The sequence below is a fragment of the Naegleria gruberi genome (assembly GCF_000004985.1).
Source record: "Naegleria gruberi genomic scaffold NAEGRscaffold_52, whole genome shotgun sequence".
In the NCBI taxonomy this organism is placed as follows: Eukaryota; Heterolobosea; class Eutetramitea; order Acrasida; family Naegleriidae; genus Naegleria; species Naegleria gruberi.
In genome coordinates, this window is record NW_003163275.1 from 213912 (window position 1) to 235925 (window position 22014).

Below are 22014 nucleotides of genomic sequence, written 5' to 3' on the forward strand. Positions count from 1 at the left end.
TGCAAAGAGAATGGTAGGAGAAGATTACTTCCTTGCCATATTGCATCTCAGTCTGGAAATGTGGAGATTTTGGAATTTTTGATTGACCACGCTTGTAAATATTATCTGAATAATAGTACAAAACTTCAACAGTTGAGTGAATTTAACAATGCATCTATTTTCAATAATTCATTGAATGAGTTCATAAAACAATTTCTTTCAATCAAAACCCAAGATGTAAATAGTCAAACTCCACTTCACTTGGCAGTTCGGGAAGGTCACACTTCTTGTGTAAAACTATTACTTGAAAAGGGTGCTGATCCACTTTCAGTTGATCATATTGGTAAAACAGTAGTTGATTATTCAAGAATGAACTTTATTAATAAGCATGTTATCATTGAAGAATTGCAAAAGTATGTGGATTTTGCAATCTTACCTCCACTAGAACCAATACCTATCATTCCAAACATTGCTGAGTCAGAATCTATTGAAGAAGAAATAATTGTAAATCAAGAACCAGAGCTACAATCTGAATCAAGCAATTCTAATCAAGAACAAGATGAAGAAAATGAGAACATTTATTTTATGTGAAACCTTCTTATGAGACAAGTATTTTTGAAATGGCACTTTCTAGTTTCATCCATTTTCAAATGGTTGATGTATTGAAGACACAACACAATAAAAAATGGCCAAAAGAAAGACACCAAAACCACTTGCCTCTCTTCGAATTCTCTCCTATTCCGATAAGAAGAAACTTCAGTCTCAACCACAATATAGAACCAGACGTTCAAAGCCACCAATCGATTGGGAATTAACCATTTACAAATGTGATTCCTCTCAAATGTCTTCTGATGAATTTGTTACAACCTACTATCAGACTGATCCTAAAAACCCTGCATTGGAACGATTTGATGAGATTGAACTGACTGATTTTCTCTCCAATCATTGTGACATTTATCTGGAACAACTCAAGCCAATTCCATCATCTGTTTCAGTGGGAAACTCCAAGAAGAATAATCCAAGAGCAGAGTTTGAAGCCAATGATACCAATTGGTTGTCTGAATATTTCGAAGATATCTCATTTGCAAGTTTTGATTCACTTCCTACCAAATACACAAATTGTGTTCTCACTGTAAATAACCCAATTTTAAAGAGAATGGTTTGTTATGGAGATGATGAAGCCGTGTATTGTTTTGAATTACAACTCTAATACTAAAATTGTATTCTTTTTTAGAAGTGTGAATTGATTCTTTTGGTGGTGTCAGCTGTCTGTTTTAGACATTAAAAAAAATACAACAATGCCTGTTTCTCAAGATTTGGAGGAAAAAGTGAAAAGTATGTTTGGTTTCATACCAAACAGTTTAGCAGAAATGTGCAAAGATCCTTTCACCATACAAGTTTACCTTCAAGGAATTAATTTAAAGAAGGAGCATGCCACTCTCACATTTATCCAACGTCACATTGTTGAATATATTGCTTCATCAATGAATGGTGATGAATACTGTACACAAATGCACGCCAAATTCCTGAAAACTAAAGCAGGATTTACCAATGAAGAATTATTGGAAATGAAATATGGAGGATTACCTTCAGCTAGTTCTCATCCCGATGTTATTCCCATCATCAAACTTGTCCGTACCATCATCAATAAGAAAGGGAAATTATCACAGGAAGATATTAGTACATTTGAAAATATGAAAATTACAAGGGATCAAATGTATGAAATTATAACATCAATTCATCTAAAATCCATACAAAATTATGTAAATAATTTGTCGAATCCAATCTTGGATGAACGTTTCTGTGATAATGTTTCTCAAACAACAACAACACGAAAATAAATCATCACTTTTAAATTAGTATCTAAATATGATCAGGAAAATTGGATATTAATTTAAATAATAACAGATAGAATATAATATTTAATAATTATTTACAGATCCGATCATTGCAAGTTTAATTTTCTGACCAGATCAAAAGCTCATTCAATGTTCGCTTTTTATTTATCGCGCCATCTGAATTTGGCGCCTCAAATGTACAAGTAAATTTGAAAAACGGTAAGGTTAAAAAAATGAATCAACAACAACAATTGAGGTTGCCGCCTCCTCAATCACCAGGAATCATGATGCAAGAACAACAACAACAACAGCAGGCGAGAGGAAGACCAAACCTAACTTCGTATTATAATAGTAGCATTAATAATCAATATCCAGTTCCATCAATGCCTCCCTCTCCGAGTAATTTTGGAGGAACACCAAATGGGAGATTAATGTTTGGAAAACCAACATCATCAACACCAAATTCTTCAAATAATAATGGAAGACCATCTTCTGCTCAACCAATGAGAACTGTTTCCAGACAAGAAATTAACAATAACATGAATAGAATGAATAATAGACAGCAACGTCCAACGAGTGCATCACCAGCTGCCGTAAAGAGTGCTCACTTTACGATGGGAGGAACAGAGCCACTTAAACCAAGTGAGAGAAAAATTGGAAGAAAGCACTTTGTCAATGCTCCAACAATTATTACAACCACAACTTCATCTTCTGATAAACTTGATGTAGCAGAGACATTGACAATGACATCTTCAGGTCTAAGGACATCAAAAAGTGATTTGGATAAACCATTCCACTCTCTTTACCAAGCTTATTGTCGAAGAATAAGAATAGAACCTTTGGAATTTATTGTAGCAAACAGTTTAACAAAAGGTCTGTTTGAAATTGATCTCGACTTGATCCCACAAGAACATTGGAAGAGATGTTTGGCTGCTCTCAAAAACTCTCGTCAATCCTTCAATTCCATTAGAATTGCTTGGGGTGAATCAAATTATGTCAGAGATTTCTCAACCATCACCAACAACAAACCTAAGACTACATCATCCTCTCCATCTCTCCTCTCCATCAAAGAATCCATGCTGATCCATCAAATGAGAAGCACCAATCAGTTAGAAAGAAAGACAAGCTCGAGGTCTATTAACCTTGTCGATCCAATTACATATGCTGACTCGCTAAAGTTTGTCAGAATTCTTGCTCCCTGCTTTAGTGCATTTTTGTCAAAATTGGAAATTATAGGAATACCCATCTCAAAACAATGTACATCTTTCATGCAAAAAGGTCTGTTAGAAGCAAAGAGTTCACTGAGATGTCTTTCATTAAAAAACACAGGTCTTGGAGATGAGGCTTTCAGAGATATTGGATGCCTGCTTACTCAATTCATCAAATTAAGCAAGTTAACAGTGAGTGGTTGTTGCCTTTCTGATGACAGCTCCCAATACATTCTCAATTTAATGAGGGAAAGAATTAATCAAAAGAGCCATGAAGCATGGTTAGTAAGTTTAAGAGGAAACCAGGAAGCCTATGATAGTATTGAAGATTTGACATCGTTGGATCTTTCTGATAACTATTTCTCTGATTCTACAGCTAAAGCCATGTCTCATATCTTGTATGATGATCAAACGTTGAAAAGTAAGTTATTTGTTTTAGCTCTATCTTACAATATTCCTTTTTAGAATTGAATTTAAGTAAGAATATTATTGGTGTAACTGGTATTTCATTATTCTTTGATGTGGTAGTTCACAATGAAGTAATTGACTATATTGACTTGAGCGCCAACTTTGGTGTAACAGAATTTTCAGAAAAGTTTGATTCTCACACTCTGTTCACCAATTTCTTCGATTCACACGACTTTATATTCCAAAGAATTTCTAAAAGGAAAAAGAAAAAGACCTCTGAAGGTGAAGAAAAAACAAAAACCTCAAAGAATGGGAAAAAGAAGGATTCCAAGATTGTTAAACTCAAAGTACCATCCAAGTCTGATAGAGATGCTCATCAAGAACTCGAATCCCTTGCGTCTGATTCACTCTCGCCAAGGTCAGACGAAACAGATGAAAGTGGTTATGAAAGTTGTACAGGTAGAATTGAAGGAAATGACAAGAAATCAAAAGAGGAAGAAGAAAAGGAGAAGAAGAAGGCTGAAGAGAGAGAAGAAAAAACTCTCAGGTTGAAGCGTGAGTCTGAGCTCATTAACATGCAAATTGAATTCAAAAACATGGATGATCTGTTGGTGAAACTCAAAAAGAACAAGTTTGAAAATGAGAATAGAATTCAAAGCCAAGAGAGAAGTCTAACAGATCTCCAACAAGCACTTGTACAACTCACTCAACTTGTGAATGAACTTCAAGAAGAAAAACAAACCTTAAACAAGCAACTAATTGATACCAATGAGAAACTGGAAAAGTCGCAAACCAATGTACAGTCGCTAACTTCTATAGTGGAAGCAAATTCCAACTCTTCGAAAAGGAAGGATTTCATTCAACCTGACATTCATATTGATCCATCCCTGAAACCATCTCAAGTTGCAAATGAAGATATTGCATTCAGAATTACAGAATTATTTAATAAGAAAAAATAATATGCAACAGTCACGGGAGTATATTATGAAAATCTAAGCAATTAAATCTAGGAAGTGTAAATAAATATTTAAAGTAATAATTATTTGTAAATTTCAATTAAATACATAACAAAAAAATGAGTGAACAATTACCTGAAGTCACCTACCGATTTTATGAAGGTGAAAAAGATTTGGACTTGATTAAACAAATTATGGATATTCATCTGAGTGAACCATACTCTGTTTATACATATAGATTTTTTGTGAATGAATGCCCAAAGCAAACTGTTCTTGCTTTTATTGATGGAAATTTCGTCGGAGCTTGTGTTGGAAAAAGTGAAATGCACTTGGGAAAAACAATGCGTGGATATATTGCCATGTTGGCTGTTGAAAAGGAACACAGAAAGAGAGGTATTGCCACAGAATTGGTAAAACGAGTGATTGAAGAAATGAGATTAGCAGGATGTGATGAAGTTGTTTTGGAAACGGAATTAACCAATGCATCAGCTTTAACATTTTACGAAAGATTAGGATTTGTCAGGGATAAGAGATTACACAAATATTATTTGAACCAGGGATGTGCTTTCCGATTGAAATTATATCTGAAAAACACAGTCCAACAACAACAAGAAGAAACCAATTAAAATTTAAATGATAATTTATACAAGTTCAACATCGTCACCATCATCATCGCTGTCGGCAGCAAATTGATTTAAAACAGCATCATCTTCTTCATCATCAGAATCTTGTTGTTTAACATTCTTTTTCGATGTCACAGACTTGGATGGAGCTGATTTTCTTGTAATTTCTTCTTCGACATCATCTTGCATGGTTTCTTCTGTTTCTCCTTCCTCAATTGAAGCACCTTCTTTGTCTAATTTCATCCTTCGTTGTAATAATTGTCTATTGTAAGCATTCTTTCCTCTTTGGAGCTTCTTAATGTATTCATAAAGCTTACGCTTCTTTCTTGAGGCCATAAGCTTACGCATTTCAATTTGCTCTTGTTCCTTTTCTTCCTTCTTGTTCTTTGGTTTGTTGGACAACTTTTGAAGTTGAACTTCGTCCTTTGACTTTTGCTTGGACTTCTCCAATTCTTGTTGAACATCTGTAAACTTTTTACCTTCCATTTCAGCCATGAATTCAATTTGGTGTCTATCTTCTTCTTCATCACTGTCATCATCAAGATCTTCCAAAACTTCAGCTTCTTCCTGATCATCTTCCACATCTTGTTGGTATTGTCTCTTGATTAATTTCAATTCCTTTTCAACCATAGATCTGATTTCTTCGGCATACTTTGGCATGTATGTATCCTTCTTATATTCAACAAATGGAGAGAGATGAGGTGGGAGTTTCTTACCAGGAGCATAAGGTTCAACTGGTAATTTAATCATTGCATTGACACTATCAAAAAGGTATTGAGGTTGAACATATTCACGATCCTTGATCATCTTTTCTGCAGGAACCTTTCTATCTACAACCATATGTGTAATTTTATCATAGGTTTCATCAAATGGAGAATCTTCCGAAGCCCATCCACATTCTCCTCCAAATGATTTAACAATAAATTCTAAAGAGGCCTTTGGACATTCTCTAGAGAAGTAAAAGACCATTCCTTTGAACATTCCTTTAAACTTCTTCATGAAAACTTCCTCTGGTGTGGATTTCTTATTTTCTTCTTCTCCTTCAACAGCAGGTCCAGAAACAGAGCTCAAATCAATCTTTTCCTTCATTTCTTCATCTTCTGGGAGATCAATCAAGTATGATTTATCATTCTTTGTAGTATAGTTTGGTGGATATTCCATATTATTGTCGAAATATAACTTGTAATTGATAAATGTCAAGAGGGTAATGTAGAATTGCATGAAACTTCTGAAAATGTTAAAATCAATATTTTCTGGAATTACTTGTGGGAAATCATAAGGAACAATCCAAGTGACATCAACACCTTGAACGTTAGCTTGATAGTAAATACCCTTAAATGAAAGGAAAACTTTTCTTAAACTGTTGGTTTGACAAACAAGTGAACAAAATTCATCACACAATCTCTTGGCGTTTTCTGACATTTCAGCAGTAACTTTACCCAAACCAGCTGGTAATTGAGTGAACATGAACAAAATGCACAAACAATCGTTCAAATCATTAAGAGCAGCTTGGAATGATGGATATCTTTCCTTTACAAGATGGTCATAAGTGAATTCTGGTTCCAATTCCTGTAAACGTTCAAAATGTTCAATATCACCTCTTCCTTTAGCTTTGGAAACTCTTCTCAAATATGTTTTATATTCTCTCAACTTATCAATCAGTGGATCGTGAGCAATAAAGTTAATATCCTTCTTGTAATAATAAGTTTTATCCTTTGCATATTTAGTAGCGTTTTTAGCCTTTACGTTTTTCTCTGGGACTTTAGGGTGAATACCTTTCAGAATGAGCATGTGTCTAAAGTTTGCTCTAGATAATTGAAGTCTTTCTTGAGCAGTATTCTTTGCCAAATACTTGACCTTGGTCAAATCCTTGGTGGCAAAAAAGTTCTTTTGTGGTGCTTTACCCATTTTTATATACTATCGTGTTATTAACAAAATATTGTTGAGTTGTGGTTGTTATAGAAAATAGGCTTTGTCCGTGATGATAAAAAAATAACTCGGTAGTTTAAACGACAAAAGAAATTGTTGCTAGCTTGTTGTTGTTACGTTATTTTTTTTGAAGCAAGAATGAATATTTTTTCATCAATTTTTCATCAAATTGTTTGAACGGAGAGATTCAGCATCATAAAGTGCAACAAATAGAGCTGCAGTTGTTGATGAATTAAAAGCTTTTTCAGTTCAATACATGTTACCTTACTAGTTGAATGCATGGTTTGGTTAGAAGTGTTTTGAAAGATATTGAAAAGAATGATTTTTTTTATTGTTCAGATGACGATTCTTCTGTCTTGTTTTCTCTAGATTGTTTCAGTTTCTTATTGAGGGATTCCAAAGTAGTGCATTCACGAGCTAGTTTGAAAATTAAGTGATTGGTTTTAGTGGATTTTTCAATGAGTTTGTCCAATTCGTATTTCAAGTCATATTGTTCTCGTTTTCGTTTCTTGTTGATATTTTCAATTTCTTGTAAAACTTGAGTCTTTTCTCTTTCCAATAATTTAATTTGTTTTTGAAGATATTCATTGGCTTTTCTTAGTGATTCCTCTCCATAATTCTTAGCTAATTCAGTATGTATACAATTATGATAATAATACAATGGTTCATTCTTTTTGATAGTTTCCAAATATTCTTCCTTTTCCTTCTCTGAAAAGAATGGAACAAATTCTTGTTTTTCGATCATTTGTTTATAATGTTCCGATAAGCCAGTTGTAGAATTAGAAAATTGAGGTTCATAACTTGATGTTGTATTCGGATGATATTCCTCCATCTCACAATTCTTCATTTCCTCCTTGATCATGTTATCAATTTGTCTTTTTAATATTTCAACTTGAAATTGATGATATTCTCCCTTTGATAATGATGAATCGGATACACCTTCCTCCTCTTCAGAACCTTGAAAATAGGACGACAATGGATGCTTTACGCAACACTCCAATCGATCCACATAACTCAACGCATCCAAAATATTCTCCTTCAACGATGATGACATTTTTTAATATTTATTAATTTAAATAAAATTCCCTCTTGATGCTTGTTCAATAAGAGGGAATTGGCTAACAACTAATAATGTACTTTCATCATCAACCTATCGGAATGATCAATAATATGACCATCATAATGATGATTATCCATTGATACCTTCAAACTTGTTCATTAGTTTTTCCGAAGGGAATATTCAATCATCGAGGTAGAATGGACTCCACTGAACGGGCGTTCAAATACAAAAAAAAAATATGTCTACATCAACAACAGACGATCAAGTATTGATTAAAATTGCATCGGAAGAGGAATTTTCTCAATCGGTTGTTAGTTTGATTACATCGTCATCATCAAGTGCTGTGAATGGCGTTGTTGTACACTTTTGGGCTGAATGGTGTGCACCATGTTTTGAAATGGATAAGATTTGTGTAAATCTTGCTCAAAGGTTTACCAATATTAAATTCTATAAGGTATGGTGTAGTTAATTATGTGATAAATATATTTAAAATAATAATTAATAATTTAATTGTAAAATAGGTTGAAGCCGAACAATTACCAAATCTTACTGAACGATTCGGAGTTCACTCAGTGCCAGCTTTTGTCTTTTTACCATCAAATCAAAATGCATCTAAATTATCTTTCACAGTTTTGGAAGGTGCTAATCCACCTGAACTTTCAAAGAGAACAAAGGCTCTCTCTGAAAGTGTCAACTTGCCACAAACTCAACAACAACCAGCAGGAGGAGGTACTGATTTAACTAGTAGAATTAAGAATTTGATCAATCAAACTCCTGTTGTGCTTTTTATGAAGGGTAATCCATCAACTCCAAAATGTGGATTCAGTAATCAAATTGTGGAAATTTTGCGTAAGGAAAACATTACTTTCTCTACATTCGATATTTTGAGTGATGAAAGCGTTAGACAAGGATTAAAGTCCTATTCAAATTGGCCAACTTATCCACAATTGTACGTTAAGGGAGAACTTATTGGAGGACTTGATATTGTAAAGGAAATGGCTCAAGAAGGAAGTCTCTGTGAACAACTTGGTCTTGAACCTGAGGAAGATTTAAATACCAAATTGAAACGTCTCGTTAATCAAGCTCCTGTCATGCTCTTCATGAAAGGATCTCCAGAGGCTCCAAAATGTGGATTCAGCTCCAAGATTGTTGCCATTCTCAATAATAATAATGTCAAATTCTCTTCATTTGACATTTTGAGTGATGAAAGTGTTAGACAAGGATTGAAGACTTATTCAAATTGGCCAACTTTTCCTCAACTTTATTCTAAAGGAGAACTAATTGGAGGACTTGATATCGTTAAAGAATTGGCTGATAATGGAGAATTGTTGGAAAATCTCGAATAAATTATTTATTGTTATTTTAATCAGTCTTTTCCTTATCGACCTTCTTTAACAATGTCAGTAACATAATAAGAATGGAACAAACAGCGGAGCAAATCAATGCATAACCATAAAGTGTAAATCTGAAATGCATGGTGCTGTATGCTGCAGCAAGTTCGCAAGCAACCATGATGAGATAGTGTCTAAAGTTGAATTCCTTTGTTAGAGTTGTTTGATTAATGAAAATCAAAACAAAGGTAACCAGACATGGTAATAAGGAAACAGGATTGATCATGTTTGCAAAACGAGCTGGAGGAATAGTTTGAGTGAATAACTCAATACCCTTGAGGGCTGTCTTGGAAATATGAATCATTTCCTTCCATTCCTTAATCCAAACAATACATGAAGGTAGAAGAATAATTGTTGAGATAGAGTGAAGCATCAAAAAGGCGCTCTTCAACGACTCATGTTGAGCATCTTCACTAGATACAGCCATATTCAATAACATCAAAACGAGAGTGAATAAAAATCCTAATCCAATATGCATATACTTATGAACTCCATATGCAATCAAGAGAGAGCAGGCAATGATGAAAATACTTGATGTGAAAACAAACTTCAACAATCTGGCAGGTAAATAGAGAATTATCATTACAACTCTCAACAAAAAGTAAAGAATGTGCAAAATGGAGAAGGCAGTAATTAAGGAAAGAACTATATAAATTGGCTCACTTTCGTGATAGGTCATTGTGTCAGCTTGTGGCAAGTCAAGGTGAATATTCACCAATTCAATGAGTACAATAACGAATCCTCTGGTAAATAAGGAAACATTGAGGGCTTTGTGGAAAGAAACAGTAAAATTGTTCCAGGCCATAAAGGAGATTGCGAATAAAATAAGTGAGAATGCATTGGATGCAATTGTTGTTGAGTAGTGATATCTGAAAAACATAATCAAAGTTGTGAAAATGTCAATATTCAGAGTAGCTTCAGCATTGCTTACATCTCCATTCGATAATTCACATCCAGAAATGAATTCAATTTGGAACTTTGAATGATTTCTATTACTTTCAAAGAATTTGAGTTTGTAATTTGCCAAGTTGGAGGAAAAAGGTTCAATACGTTCCTCCTTTCCGTCGTGTGATTTGATCTTGATAATACCATCTACCAAATTATTTTTACAAAAATGTTGAACTCTTAATGAATAGGCAAATTGTGGTCTAACTCCTGCAAAGTTGACTTTCAAATGATTTGAAATTCTGCTCAATAAAAATGGATAAGGGTGGAAACCAACATGTGTAGACACAGTCACTTTAACATCATGAACCACCAATTGACTAGCTCTTTGACTATCTACAATAATGTAGTCATAGTCAGAAACGTGTTTTTTCTTTAAAGTGACAAAGGATTTGACTTTCTTTGGAGAAATTCTGCTCTCATCAATATCGTTATCAGATCCAACAACATCAAAGAATGGAAGTGAATCAATGTGATCGTGAATGAGAACTTGTGTGGAATTTGTCTTTACGAAAACCAACTTGACCTCTGACTTTAAGCCAGTAAATAAGAGTGAAAATTCATCGACTTTTTTGAGGATATTCTTCACATGAATCACTGGATTTGATGAAGTGAGTGGTGAAGATACGGAGACAGCCTTTGCAAGATTATACTTGCTAATGTCATACTTCTTTGGTGGGTTATTGTAGAATGAGAGCTCGGAATTCTTATTAGTGAAATATTTTTCAAATATCTTGACCTTCTTCTTGGTTGACAAATCCATACCACCTTCATAGGCATAATGAACTAAAAATTTGGCAATAGGAAGAATAATTTGTTTACACCATGTGATAGCTTGATGATCAGTTGAGCAATGAGTATTTGGAACTGAGGTTGTAGACATGATATGGTAGAAATTTGAATTGTTTTTTCCAAGCAAAGGATTTCCAGTGAGATCACTTCTAATTAGCTCATCATGCCAACCACCTCCAATCGAGAAAATATCAACCTTTGGATGTGGCAAACGAACCAATTGTTGATAGAATAAATCACTATCCCTGTCCAATAAGACTGGATGTCTCTTGAATGGAGTACTCAAAGTAATTAGTGTTCTAATTGGGAGAATATCCTTTACAGTTAAAGCACTTGCTGCCTTTAAAACAATACCTCCCATACTGTGTCCAACTGCAATAATTTCCTTTGGTTTGTTTTCCTCAGAAGTATAAAGTGATGTAATATATTTCATAACTCCCCTGACATATTTAGCTTGTCTCACAAGCACATCTCCACTCAAAGCACTCAATTGTTCATTGAAATCCACAAGAAAAACATCAAAATCTTGAGGCAATTTGGCCTTTTCCACATTCTCTCTCAAAAAACTTCCTTGAAACATGTCCAAATAAACTCTATCTTGTAATTGATACTTTTCCAATCTAGAAATAAATTCAAGTGGTGAAACCCCAAGAGCACGTCCCTGTTTCATCGATCCAGAATTTCCATGCACAAACAAAATCGGAATTCCCCTATAATACTTTGATTTTGGATCCAACTTTTGTTTTCTCTGCTGATCAATATCATCAACAAATCGATACAAAGTATAGGGAGGTGATTTATCATATTTAGATAAAGTACTCGCATTAGAATCATCTTCGCCAATATAATTAAAAGGCAGAGGAATATAATTCGGTCTCATCCACGACATGATACACTTGTAGGGTTCATCCTCCGATTGGTGAGAATAATTTTCAATCCAATAGTAGTACAATACCCGACCAGCTAGGAGAAAAATCAGCGCGAAGAGTAGGCTGCCTAGAACGTGTAAAAGTTGTGAAGCTTTGGACATTTTTTTTTAAAGTTTAATATTTAATATTATTTAATAATATTTAATAGTATTACAAAGATTACAAAGATGCATGCTATTAAAATTGAATTAATTATGAAAATTGAACTGTACATCATAGAGAGGTCGTTTCTCATTGATTCTAAATTTCATGGGTGCTTTATATCTCTTTAAACAAATCAAATTCCACATCTTGATTTTGCTCTCTGTTTCATCCATGCTCATTGTAATGGTTTTTGATATTTTCTTAATTTCAATTCCTTCCTCTTTGTAATTAATTTCACATTCCATCATGTCAATAATTTTGTAAATTGAATAGTTGGAATAAACAACTTTTCCTTTACCTCCAAATTCAACTAGATAGTGAAGGGGAGAATAAGGAGCAATTTCACCTTTTACTTTTAACAAGATGAGTTGATTGCTATTTCTGGGAAAGTAAATCATTCCATGCACAAGTTTCCTCTTCTTGTAAAGGAATTTTCCATACATAAACTTTTTAATATTTAGAGTCACATCCACAATCACCAATTCATTCTCAAGATTTTCAATTTGAAAAAACTTTTCATCCCTCATATTCATAACTGAAATAATGGCAAAGTTTGAATTGAGTAAGGTACAAATTTCATTTAATTTTGCCAAAATTGGATTAATAATTCTGTCCTTAATATCCTCATCCGATTCCCTGCTCAAAATATCTTGATATAACAAACTATATCTGGGCATTCGTCCACAAAACAAATGTGCCAATTGCCTTCTCAATTCAGGTTGACAAAGAGCAATGTAAGTGGAGAGAAAACCATCGATATTTAGCATTTTAATTAAATTTGATGTAAATTCTTCTAATAAAAATTGATAATTATCGGGATTAATGGTTTTAGAATAGTTTGAAACTAATTGAGAGTTTGGCGAGATGAAATTTTGAAACTTTTGTAAATGTGATTTGTAGAATTCAAACTGGGGTGATTTATCTGTCAGTAAGAGAGCAAATTGTATATGTTGAATGAAGGAAACTTCCGTTTCGAATAATTCACTCAATATATCAATCTTGGTTCTTGGCATTTTTTAATTATTTTTATTGATAGGGTGACAGGAGATCAAGAATACTTCTATTTGAATGAGAGTAAAGATCCAGTACAAAATTTAACTGGAATGGAACTAGGTCAACAATTTTCAGTCTTTAAAACCTTGAAAATGAATGGGCAATAGATTTGTGTATCAAGATCACAAAATAAAACAGGTAAGGGGACCAGTGGGAATCGAACCCACGGCCTCTCGCACCCAAAGCGAGAATCATACCACTAGACCATGGTCCCTTCACGATTACTATCACAAAAATAGTCATTTTGACACATCAAATTTCAAGAAACCTTCAGCTTTTAACAATTCCAAAATTGGAAATTGGAAATTTTTGACTTTGGCTGGATTATTCACTTTCACTTTTATTTGTCAACACCAAAAGCGTCATTTGGAATATGCTTGTAGAATTGTAGTGTAGAATACTAAACAGCTAATGGATGTATTAATTTTTAATGATGACATGAATTTGTATAAGTAGCCGTTGTCTTCGTAACAAAACGTCATCAAGATTTTAAAAAAAAATAACACCATAACGTACTGTGTCGTTTCCTATCGAGACGAGAAAAAAAGCGATCATCACAAATAATTAATTGATCATCATATCTTTAAAAATCCGTGGATATTGCATTATCATTATTTGAAAATAGAGAATGCCATTTTTGGATAGAACAAGCGAGATTCAATCTATTATACAGAATCAACAACAAAAGAAACAATATGAACAATCGGAAACTGTAAAAAAGACAAAGAAGAAATCGGATAAGGATGTCACTGTGGCCGAATTTAATGGTAAGGCTAGACAAGTATCAAAAGAATTACAGGAAACTGCTGATTTATTACAAAAATTGACCAAGTGTATGTAATTCTATTAATCATATAGTAGTTTAGATTTATTATTAATAATTATAATAATAACAATGAATAACAGTGGTTAAGAAAAAGACACCCTTTGATGATAATTCCGAATTGATAAAATCTTTAACGTTAAAAGTTAAAGAACAATTGTCAAATCAAGATTATTCCCTAAGAAGTCTTCAGGAAATTGTTGATAAAAAGCAGGAAAAGGAAAAGAAGAGTAATCAACAAACTCAACATTCTACCCAAATAATTACAGGACTTAATTCTAAACTGCTTTATGCCACTGAACAATTTCAAAATGTCTTGAAAACAAGAACAACACAAATGAAAACTGACAAAAAAAGAAGAAATATGTATACATTCGAGTCTGGTGTCAAATCGATATCATCACTAACAGTAGCTGCATCACCAAATAACCACAGTCAATCAGGCAACAATATGATGGCAGCTGGATCGAGCGACGAGCCATCTATTCAAAATGAAAAAATTGATGAACTCATTTCTGAAGGAAGTCAATTACAACAAGCCAACGCTTCATCAATTAATAGAAATATATTAGCCAGTAGAACAGATGATATTCTGAGTATTGAACGTGAGGTTGAAAAATTGGGAGGAATGTTCAACCATTTAGCCATGATGATCAAATCTCATGGTGAATTAACTCAGAGAATAGATCAAAACCTTACTACAGCAGCACACGATTTAGAACAAGGTAAAGAGGAATTGTGGAATGTTTGGGAAAATACCAGAGGAAATACTGGCTTGATTCTCAAAGTTTTTGGAGTGCTCGTCATATTTATTATCATTGTTGGCTTACTTGTTGTGAGATAAATAAATCATCAACAAACAAATTTTTGATTTAAGTTGAAAGTTTCTCCAGTTTAATCTTCGTATCACAAAACAACTTTACTCGCTTTTTACAAAACTCAAGAATCATAAAATATGAAACGCCCACCGTGGGGGTCGAACCCACGACCACAAGGTTAAGAGCCTTGCGCTCTACCGACTGAGCTAGACGGGCTACATTCACAATGAAACTTATTCCTTGATATTCATTCCCGCCTTTGAAATAATTTTAGTTCCCAAGTGTTTGAGGAACTTATTGAAAAAAATGTCTCAAAATCTTTGTAATCTTCCCTCTCGAACAGGGCATTCTTGTGTGTTGTACAATAGCCATCATCACAAGAACAATTGTGTATACATGTTCGGAGGAACTCTTTCCGATCAAAAAACATTTCCTTCCAATGATTTGATTGAAATTAATGTTGAAAATCAGGAATGGAAGGAATTTGAAAATTCAAAAGCTTCACCAGGTCCTCTCTTTCATCATTGTGCTTGTTTGCATAAATTGGAAAATCATGATGATAATGAGATGATCATTTTCGGAGGGAAATCAAAAAAGAAACATTTGCAGAACAAGGTTTGGAGCTTTAATTTCTATAGGAAGGAGTGGAAGTGCTTGAGCGAAGGAGACAAGATGGTATCGCCACGATTTGGTCATTCGGGTGTAGTTTTTGGAAATACTTTATTTGTTTTTGGTGGATTGGATGAGAAGAAGAAATTATGTAGGAATGAATTGATTGCTTTCAATTTGAAGAGCAAGCAGTGGAAATTAATTGAAATGAGTGTTTCTATTAGTGGGAGATGTCACCATGCAAGTGTTTTGGATCCAGAGAGTGGTGATTGGTATTTATTTGGTGGGCAATCTGGAAAGAATGTGTTGAATGATTTTGTGAGAATTAAGTTATCGACCTATGATGAAGGAGCTGCAAAATGTGAATCAGAAACTTTAATTTCCGATTTGAGTGAAGAATTTTCAAGATTTGGACATTCTATGGTGTTGGAGAAATTCGAAAGTGGATTGAAATTCTACTCAATTGGTGGTTATAATATGAAGAAGGATTTTTTGGATTGTGTTTCTCTCGATTTGAATAATATTTCAAAAGGATGGCAGATTGAAACTGAACATACTCTTTCAAAAACCTTTGAAAATGTCTCTCAAGATGTTGGACCTGTATTTCATGTCACTACCCCAATTATTATTACAAAAGAAAACGAAACAATTTTAACATACTTTGTATTTGGTGGACTTTATGAAAATACTAAACCTCCAAAGACAAAGGAAAAAATCAAGAAAGAAGACATTAAGAAAAAGTCAAAACTGCCCGAGTTTGATATTATCAAATTTGAAAATGAACTCAATGATGATATTTTCAGATCTATTCTATCATTTTTGAGTATTCCAGATTTACTGAAATTGGAATTGGTTTGTAAGAGATTGAGAATTTGTAATCTCACTACAGAAGATGAATTCTGGAAGGCGTACTATCACGACAGAATTAACTGGCTAAAAGAGGCAAGCAACACCACTAAATTGGAATTCAACAGTCAAACAGGAACCTATGACACTATCATTGTTCCTTCTACTTTTTATGATACCTATCTTGATTCCAATAGTGATTATAAGAGGCACTTTGTTGAACTAATTGGAGATTTAATGAAAGAAGCTGATAAGAATACAAACGAAAGATTAAACCTGATTAATAGGCTCCCAGACATTCCAAAGTATACTTTTAGAACTAGAGAAGAGGTTATGCAACATGAATTACAACCTACTGTCAAGAGTGATATTAAGGTAGTTCTGATAGGTATGTAACTTCTAATAATTTCAATTTAATATTTGGTGATAGGAAATGCAGCTATAGGAAAGACATGTTTTTATCAAGCATTGAGGGGTATTCCTTTGGAACTTGATTACATTCCAACAGTTTTTGATAATTACTCAGTACAATGTCACAGTGAGGATGTTACTTTCAATATTGCTCTTTGGGATACAGCTGGACAAGTATGTTATAATGTTTGAATTTCTCTAACAACTACAATTAATTTTGGAATAGGCTGACTATGATAGACTTCGACCCCTTTCGTATCCACAGACGGATATATTTCTTGTTGGTTTCTGTTGTCTTTCTGAATTATCAATGAAAGAAACCATCTATAAATGGAAAAAGGAAATAGAAACCTATATGCCAGATATAAAATTGCCAATCATTCTCATGAGCACAAAGATTGATTTAAGAGACGATCCAGTGCAGAGTAGAAAACTTTTAGTGACAGAAATGAAAAAGCCAATATCCTACCAAGAAGGTGAATTGTTGGCTAGAAAGCTTGGATGTGCAACATATGTGGAAACTAGTGCTTTGACAAATGCTGGAATGGATCGTATTTGTGAATTGATAATCAAAACGGTAGACCTTCACCGTTGTGGTGGAATCACAAAGAATGGAAAGAAGTGTCTAGTTCAATAATTATTAATTGTATCACAAGGTTTGAGTAGTAAATTGGAAGAAATTCTTTGAATCCAAATCATCTTTTCAATCACCCATTCATCAAAAGTGGTAAATTATTGCATTGAGTCCTTTATTCATTCTTTAGAAAGCCCAGTAACGCACATAGGAAAAGTTCTCGATTATGAAGCATCAAAATGTTGTATCAAGTATACTTTATTGTTAAACGTAAGGGGATGTAGCTCACATGGTAGAGCGCTTCTTTAGCATGGAAGAGGTACGGGGATCGATACCCCGCATCTCCACTTATCCTTTTTCATCAAGGAATTAAGTATATTTTACTACATTTTATTACATCAAGCCACAATTTGATAATATTGAAGTATTTTGCTTATTAATAACCTCCTTAATGTAGTATCCATTTTTGCTTTTAGGAAAGCAAGCTGATTGAAAAAGAGCAAACCAAAAAGGAACATAACAATGTTCTACCTTCATGTCACCTTCCACAAATATTGACTTTTCAAATTGTAATGCCTTTTTCACAGCCTCTCGGTCAATAACTGGTTTTCCATTCCAAATTGGATTCAAATTCACAATTATTCCCAAATTCTGCAAATTCTTATTGTCTCTCAAATAAGAAAACCATTCGTCCAATTCATCAAATGAATGATGACCCATTGAAAAACATGTGATAATATTGATGGATGAAATACACTCTGTTTGATCGGATATATTATCTGAGAATTCATTTTTCTGAATGAACTCTAAATGACCATGGTAGTATTGAACTGGACCATCATAAATATTTCTATAATCACGGAAACGAATAATTGAACCCAACCTTGAAGGACCAAATATTGGCATTCCAACTTTTACAAAGTTTAAGCTTTCAGTACATTCCAAATTTGGAAAATTGGAATTTTCATAAAGTATTGATCGGTAGAAATTCAATAAAGTGAATTTTGAATGATCCAAAATTTTCAACAAATTTGTTTTGGATTTTTCCAATTCTTTTTTCAAACAACATTCATACGACAATTCCAATAAATAAAATCGCATAAAATATTTCACATTTCCAATCAATCGAATCCTATTTTCAATATTTTTGCTCTTACTATTAGTATTCGATTCGAATATAAATGAAATTCTAAAATTACATTTAAAATTATTGTAAAATTTCATAATTTCATCGAAAGAAACAAAACACCTCCCGATCAATTGATAAATATTCCTATCAAGTGTCAGCAGTGAAGCCAAAACATCAATCGGAAGCATAAACTCCACCACAAGACCCCAAACATCTTGATTCATTTTTTTTTAAAGTTATTGTAAACTGATTTGAGTTAAATAACTTCTATTTTACAAAACATCTTGTACAATTACACTTGTATTCATTCGAATAAAATAATAAGTTTCGTCCATTCTAATTTCTTTCCAGAAATATCTCAAACTCTCACGTGCATTTTCATGTATCATTCCTGAATCTCACTTTCTCTAATATATGCAAATAGATATCATGTCAGTTAACCTTCAACTTTGTTACTTGATGCACTGTATAACAACCCTTTCATCTATTTTGAATCCGTGTCCAATAACGTGTCCATATCTAGTGGACATATTTGGACATGTCTCAAATTGTGCAGGATAACGAGTGTAGAATGAGGTAAATTGAATCGATGGATAGGGCCAAAATTCGACCTGAATCCAAAATGTGACCATAATCTCAATTCCAAATTTGGAAATATTAAAATGAGTATTTATTTGCCTCTCAACAATTTGAGCTTTGGCTAATTTTTGGTAGAATGGTAAATTGTTTGTCCTCGTTTCCTCTATCATTTAAAGAGCACACAACAGTTGAGTTTATATTTCATGCAAAACACAAAAAAAAACATGATTGACAATCTAATACAGTTTCTTCTGACAATTCTATTGCTACTGTTTAGTACTTTCTCGTTCTTTGAGTTGGACGAACTTGATGTGCAGGATAGAGCTCTTGTTCACATGATCAAAAGAATTGATTCATTTGATCTGATGAGTTATTAAGTTTTTTTTCTCTTTCGAATAGTTATTGTGATAGAAAACAGCAACTGTGGTTGTTGAGAACCTTCTGTGTAGAAGGTCGTTTCTCTTTACACTAACATTGCAACTAGAGAATACTACACTCTTTAGTCCTCTTTCTAATAAATCCTGAAATTATTCTAATCAGAATAATGTTTGAAAAGCAACTTTACAATCTTTTACAGTTCTTCCAGGAATCTTTTCAATTGTAGAGCACCCTGGCTTTAAATTTTATTTAATATTGAATTAATTGAAACTCTTCAACATTCGAATAATTAAATTCAATTTGTTTACCACAAATAATTGTTAATCCTCCAAACTTGGAACTTCAATCAATCATTGTAATGGGCTTCAACAAAACCCGTCAAGGCAATGCTCCTTCACGTGTCAACGCTCAGAATTTTGTCACTGCAGTCTTTGAAATAAATTTAATTGACAAGTTGAAGCTGTCAAAATTTAAATCAAAAAAAACACAACTAAACACACTCACAAATATGTCCACTTATAAAGACGCCTCTGAAGCTGTTCTCTATGATAAGAATGGTTTGCCAATCTATGGTATGGATTTGGAATTGGTATGTAATGATTATTCGAAACTGTTAAACTAAACAATTTTTCTTTTCCTCATTATTATTAATAATAATACAACAAATATTTTCCATTGCCAAATCATTAACCTCATCCATTGTATCAAACATTCCATCCACTCCACACTATTCTTTTATACGAAACCTTTCATAAATTTAAACAACTATAGTACAAGAAACAAGCCGGTAAATACGATTCTGACAAGGAAAGAGAAGTTCAACAATGGATCGAATCTGTTGTTGGTGAAAAATTTGCTTCCAACGATTTCCAAGAATCACTCAAGGACGGACACTTGTTGTGTAAATTGATCAACAAGATTAAACCAGGTTCCATTCCAAAAATCAACCAATCTAAATTACCATTCATGCAAATGGAAAATATTGGTTACTTTTTGAAAGCTGCTGCTGATTTGGGTCTCCAAAAGCATGATGCTTTCATGACTGTTGACTTGTACGAATCAAAGAATATTCCACAAGTTATTCAATCACTTTTCATTTTCGGTTCAGTTGTCCAAAAATTGCCAGGTTACAATTTGCCACGTTTAGGATTAAAGTTGGCCGATAAGAGAGAAATTGAATTCACTGAAGAACAATTGAGAAAGGCCAATGCTGAAGTTGGTCAACAATATATGGCAAGTATTAAGCACGATACTGGTCGTTCAATTTCCAGAGAAGTTGTCAAGACTCGTGATACTGGTGATGCTTCAGTTACTTCTCAATTGAGTACTGCTTCCATTAAACATGACACTGGTCGTTCAATTTCTAGAGAAGTTGTCAAGACTAGCTCTACAGGTGACAAGCGTTTCACTTCTCAACAAAATGAAAAGTCAATCTCACACGGTCAAGATAGATCTATCAGTAATGAAGTTGTCAAGATTCAACCATCTTCATCCAAGAGTCCAACAACCTCCTCTGGATCAATGGATGGTTTGGAAGAATTGGAAAAATTGGCCTCATTGAGAGATAAGGGAATTTTGACTGAAGAAGAATTCCAACAAAAGAAGAGACAAATTCTCGGATTGTAAATCTCATATAATCAAAGTACAAGTGAATAGAAGATTATATTCTTTTCTCAAATATATTAAATATTATAAAATAGTTAATTCAATATTAAATTTGGTTTCTTTTTGATGTAAATTATTATCGTCAATTCTGGAAATGCATTTCTTCTTTCTTCCATTTACATATCATCAATTATTAATAAATAATAATTTATTTCCGCATATTGTTGTTATTGTTTTGTAGTACAAACAAATTCATAGAGTTTAAACTACAAATCAAATTGTAAATTCATTAATCAAAAAGCAAGAATTGGGAAGTGAATATTTGTTCTTCTTGTTGATAATCTATTCTTGACCAACATTTGGGAAGGCTTCCTTCAAAGTCTTCTTGTGTTTGTTTTCAGCGTGTTCAGCCAAGACTTCAACCTTTGTTGTACACAAGAAGGTTTGCTTGCAGACATCACATTGATAAGTGAGAGCCTTTTCGTTAACCTTGGTTTGAGAGGTGTCCTTCTTGTTGAGTTGGGCCATCTTCTTCATATTTCTTTCTCCTATTAATTGTTGTTATTGTTGTTGAATATTCATCATTAAATATATATTATAATTCGTTTTTGGTTGTTGTTATTATTGTTCAAAAGCAATTCAATGAATATGATAAAACGTTTTTTCATAATTTCATCATCATTCCATTGTTTTTAAATTTGTTAAACGCATCGGATGGTAATATAAATGCATGAAATGCAAATTAATAATAGAGAGTTGAGAGAGAACGTACTCTTTTGCTGAGATTGGGCAGAATTTCCTTTGGCCATTGTTGTTGTTATTGATCTAAAAGAACGTTAAAATATTTTTTTAATAAAATTTTTTGTTGGAGAAATTTTCATAGTTTTTTTCTTTCTTTTCAAAATTTCCTTTTTTAAAACCTTAACGTTCATTTACCTCAATGAATGGTTGAGTATTTTGAACAGAATGGGATGTAATTGAAATGAT

The 22014-nt window shown here is 33.2% G+C and overlaps 11 protein-coding genes and 3 non-coding genes across 14 annotated transcripts in view; 8 read left to right on the plus strand and 6 right to left on the minus strand.

Moving 5' to 3' along the window:
- Positions 1 to 570, plus strand: part of NAEGRDRAFT_72308 (uncharacterized protein) — a gene marked incomplete at both ends in the record, with an annotated part of 1622 nt that extends 1052 nt beyond the window's left edge. Inside the window, one exon of the mRNA XM_002672559.1 lies at positions 117 to 570. Within this exon, the coding sequence (XP_002672605.1) occupies positions 117 to 570 (454 nt within the window). The remainder of the gene's footprint in view (positions 1 to 116) is intronic.
- Positions 571 to 820: 250 nt separating this feature from the next.
- Positions 821 to 1189, plus strand: NAEGRDRAFT_72309 (uncharacterized protein; the record flags this gene model as incomplete). Its single annotated transcript, XM_002672560.1, has 1 exon — positions 821 to 1189. One exon carries the CDS (start codon positions 821 to 823, stop codon positions 1187 to 1189), a length of 369 nt encoding a protein of 122 aa, XP_002672606.1.
- Positions 1190 to 1277: 88 nt separating this feature from the next.
- On the plus strand, positions 1278 to 1820 carry NAEGRDRAFT_72310 (uncharacterized protein; the record flags this gene model as incomplete). The annotated part of the gene is made up of 1 exon (XM_002672561.1): positions 1278 to 1820. The coding sequence occupies one exon, from the start codon at positions 1278 to 1280 to the stop codon at positions 1818 to 1820; it is 543 nt and encodes a 180-aa protein (XP_002672607.1).
- A 230-nt stretch (positions 1821 to 2050) lies between these two features.
- On the plus strand, positions 2051 to 4392 carry NAEGRDRAFT_72311 (uncharacterized protein; the record flags this gene model as incomplete). The annotated part of the gene is made up of 2 exons (XM_002672562.1): positions 2051 to 3446; positions 3491 to 4392. The coding sequence occupies 2 exons, from the start codon at positions 2051 to 2053 to the stop codon at positions 4390 to 4392; spliced, it is 2298 nt and encodes a 765-aa protein (XP_002672608.1).
- Positions 4393 to 5013: 621 nt separating this feature from the next.
- Positions 5014 to 7058, minus strand: NAEGRDRAFT_81172 (pescadillo family protein). Its single transcript, XM_002672636.1, has one exon. The coding sequence runs from the start codon at positions 6918 to 6920 to the stop codon at positions 5031 to 5033; it is 1890 nt and encodes a 629-aa protein (XP_002672682.1). The 5' UTR covers positions 6921 to 7058; the 3' UTR covers positions 5014 to 5030.
- Positions 7059 to 7269: 211 nt separating this feature from the next.
- NAEGRDRAFT_72313 (uncharacterized protein) lies at positions 7270 to 7995 on the minus strand (the record flags this gene model as incomplete). The annotated part of the gene is made up of 1 exon (XM_002672637.1): positions 7270 to 7995. One exon carries the CDS (start codon positions 7993 to 7995, stop codon positions 7270 to 7272), a length of 726 nt encoding a protein of 241 aa, XP_002672683.1.
- A 1368-nt stretch (positions 7996 to 9363) lies between these two features.
- Positions 9364 to 12159, minus strand: NAEGRDRAFT_72314 (uncharacterized protein; the record flags this gene model as incomplete). Its single annotated transcript, XM_002672638.1, has 1 exon — positions 9364 to 12159. One exon carries the CDS (start codon positions 12157 to 12159, stop codon positions 9364 to 9366), a length of 2796 nt encoding a protein of 931 aa, XP_002672684.1.
- An 87-nt stretch (positions 12160 to 12246) lies between these two features.
- On the minus strand, positions 12247 to 13215 carry NAEGRDRAFT_72315 (uncharacterized protein; the record flags this gene model as incomplete). Its single annotated transcript, XM_002672639.1, has 1 exon — positions 12247 to 13215. One exon carries the CDS (start codon positions 13213 to 13215, stop codon positions 12247 to 12249), a length of 969 nt encoding a protein of 322 aa, XP_002672685.1.
- A 182-nt stretch (positions 13216 to 13397) lies between these two features.
- On the minus strand, positions 13398 to 13469 carry NAEGRDRAFT_t577. Its single transcript has one exon. It is a non-coding gene; the product is annotated as a tRNA-Pro (tRNA).
- A 414-nt stretch (positions 13470 to 13883) lies between these two features.
- NAEGRDRAFT_72316 (uncharacterized protein) lies at positions 13884 to 14922 on the plus strand (the record flags this gene model as incomplete). The annotated part of the gene is made up of 2 exons (XM_002672563.1): positions 13884 to 14088; positions 14162 to 14922. The coding sequence occupies 2 exons, from the start codon at positions 13884 to 13886 to the stop codon at positions 14920 to 14922; spliced, it is 966 nt and encodes a 321-aa protein (XP_002672609.1).
- A 117-nt stretch (positions 14923 to 15039) lies between these two features.
- Positions 15040 to 15112, minus strand: NAEGRDRAFT_t576. Its single transcript has one exon. It is a non-coding gene; the product is annotated as a tRNA-Lys (tRNA).
- A 90-nt stretch (positions 15113 to 15202) lies between these two features.
- NAEGRDRAFT_72317 (rho family small GTPase) lies at positions 15203 to 17399 on the plus strand (the record flags this gene model as incomplete). The annotated part of the gene is made up of 3 exons (XM_002672564.1): positions 15203 to 16739; positions 16782 to 16936; positions 16989 to 17399. The coding sequence occupies 3 exons, from the start codon at positions 15203 to 15205 to the stop codon at positions 17397 to 17399; spliced, it is 2103 nt and encodes a 700-aa protein (XP_002672610.1).
- A 211-nt stretch (positions 17400 to 17610) lies between these two features.
- NAEGRDRAFT_t570 lies at positions 17611 to 17683 on the plus strand. The gene has a single exon. It is a non-coding gene; the product is annotated as a tRNA-Ala (tRNA).
- A 2216-nt stretch (positions 17684 to 19899) lies between these two features.
- Positions 19900 to 21135, plus strand: AM1b (uncharacterized protein). The gene is made up of 2 exons (XM_002672565.1): positions 19900 to 20011; positions 20194 to 21135. The coding sequence occupies exons 1-2, from the start codon at positions 19931 to 19933 to the stop codon at positions 21046 to 21048; spliced, it is 936 nt and encodes a 311-aa protein (XP_002672611.1). The 5' UTR covers positions 19900 to 19930; the 3' UTR covers positions 21049 to 21135.
- The last annotated feature ends 879 nt before the right edge of the window (positions 21136 to 22014 follow it).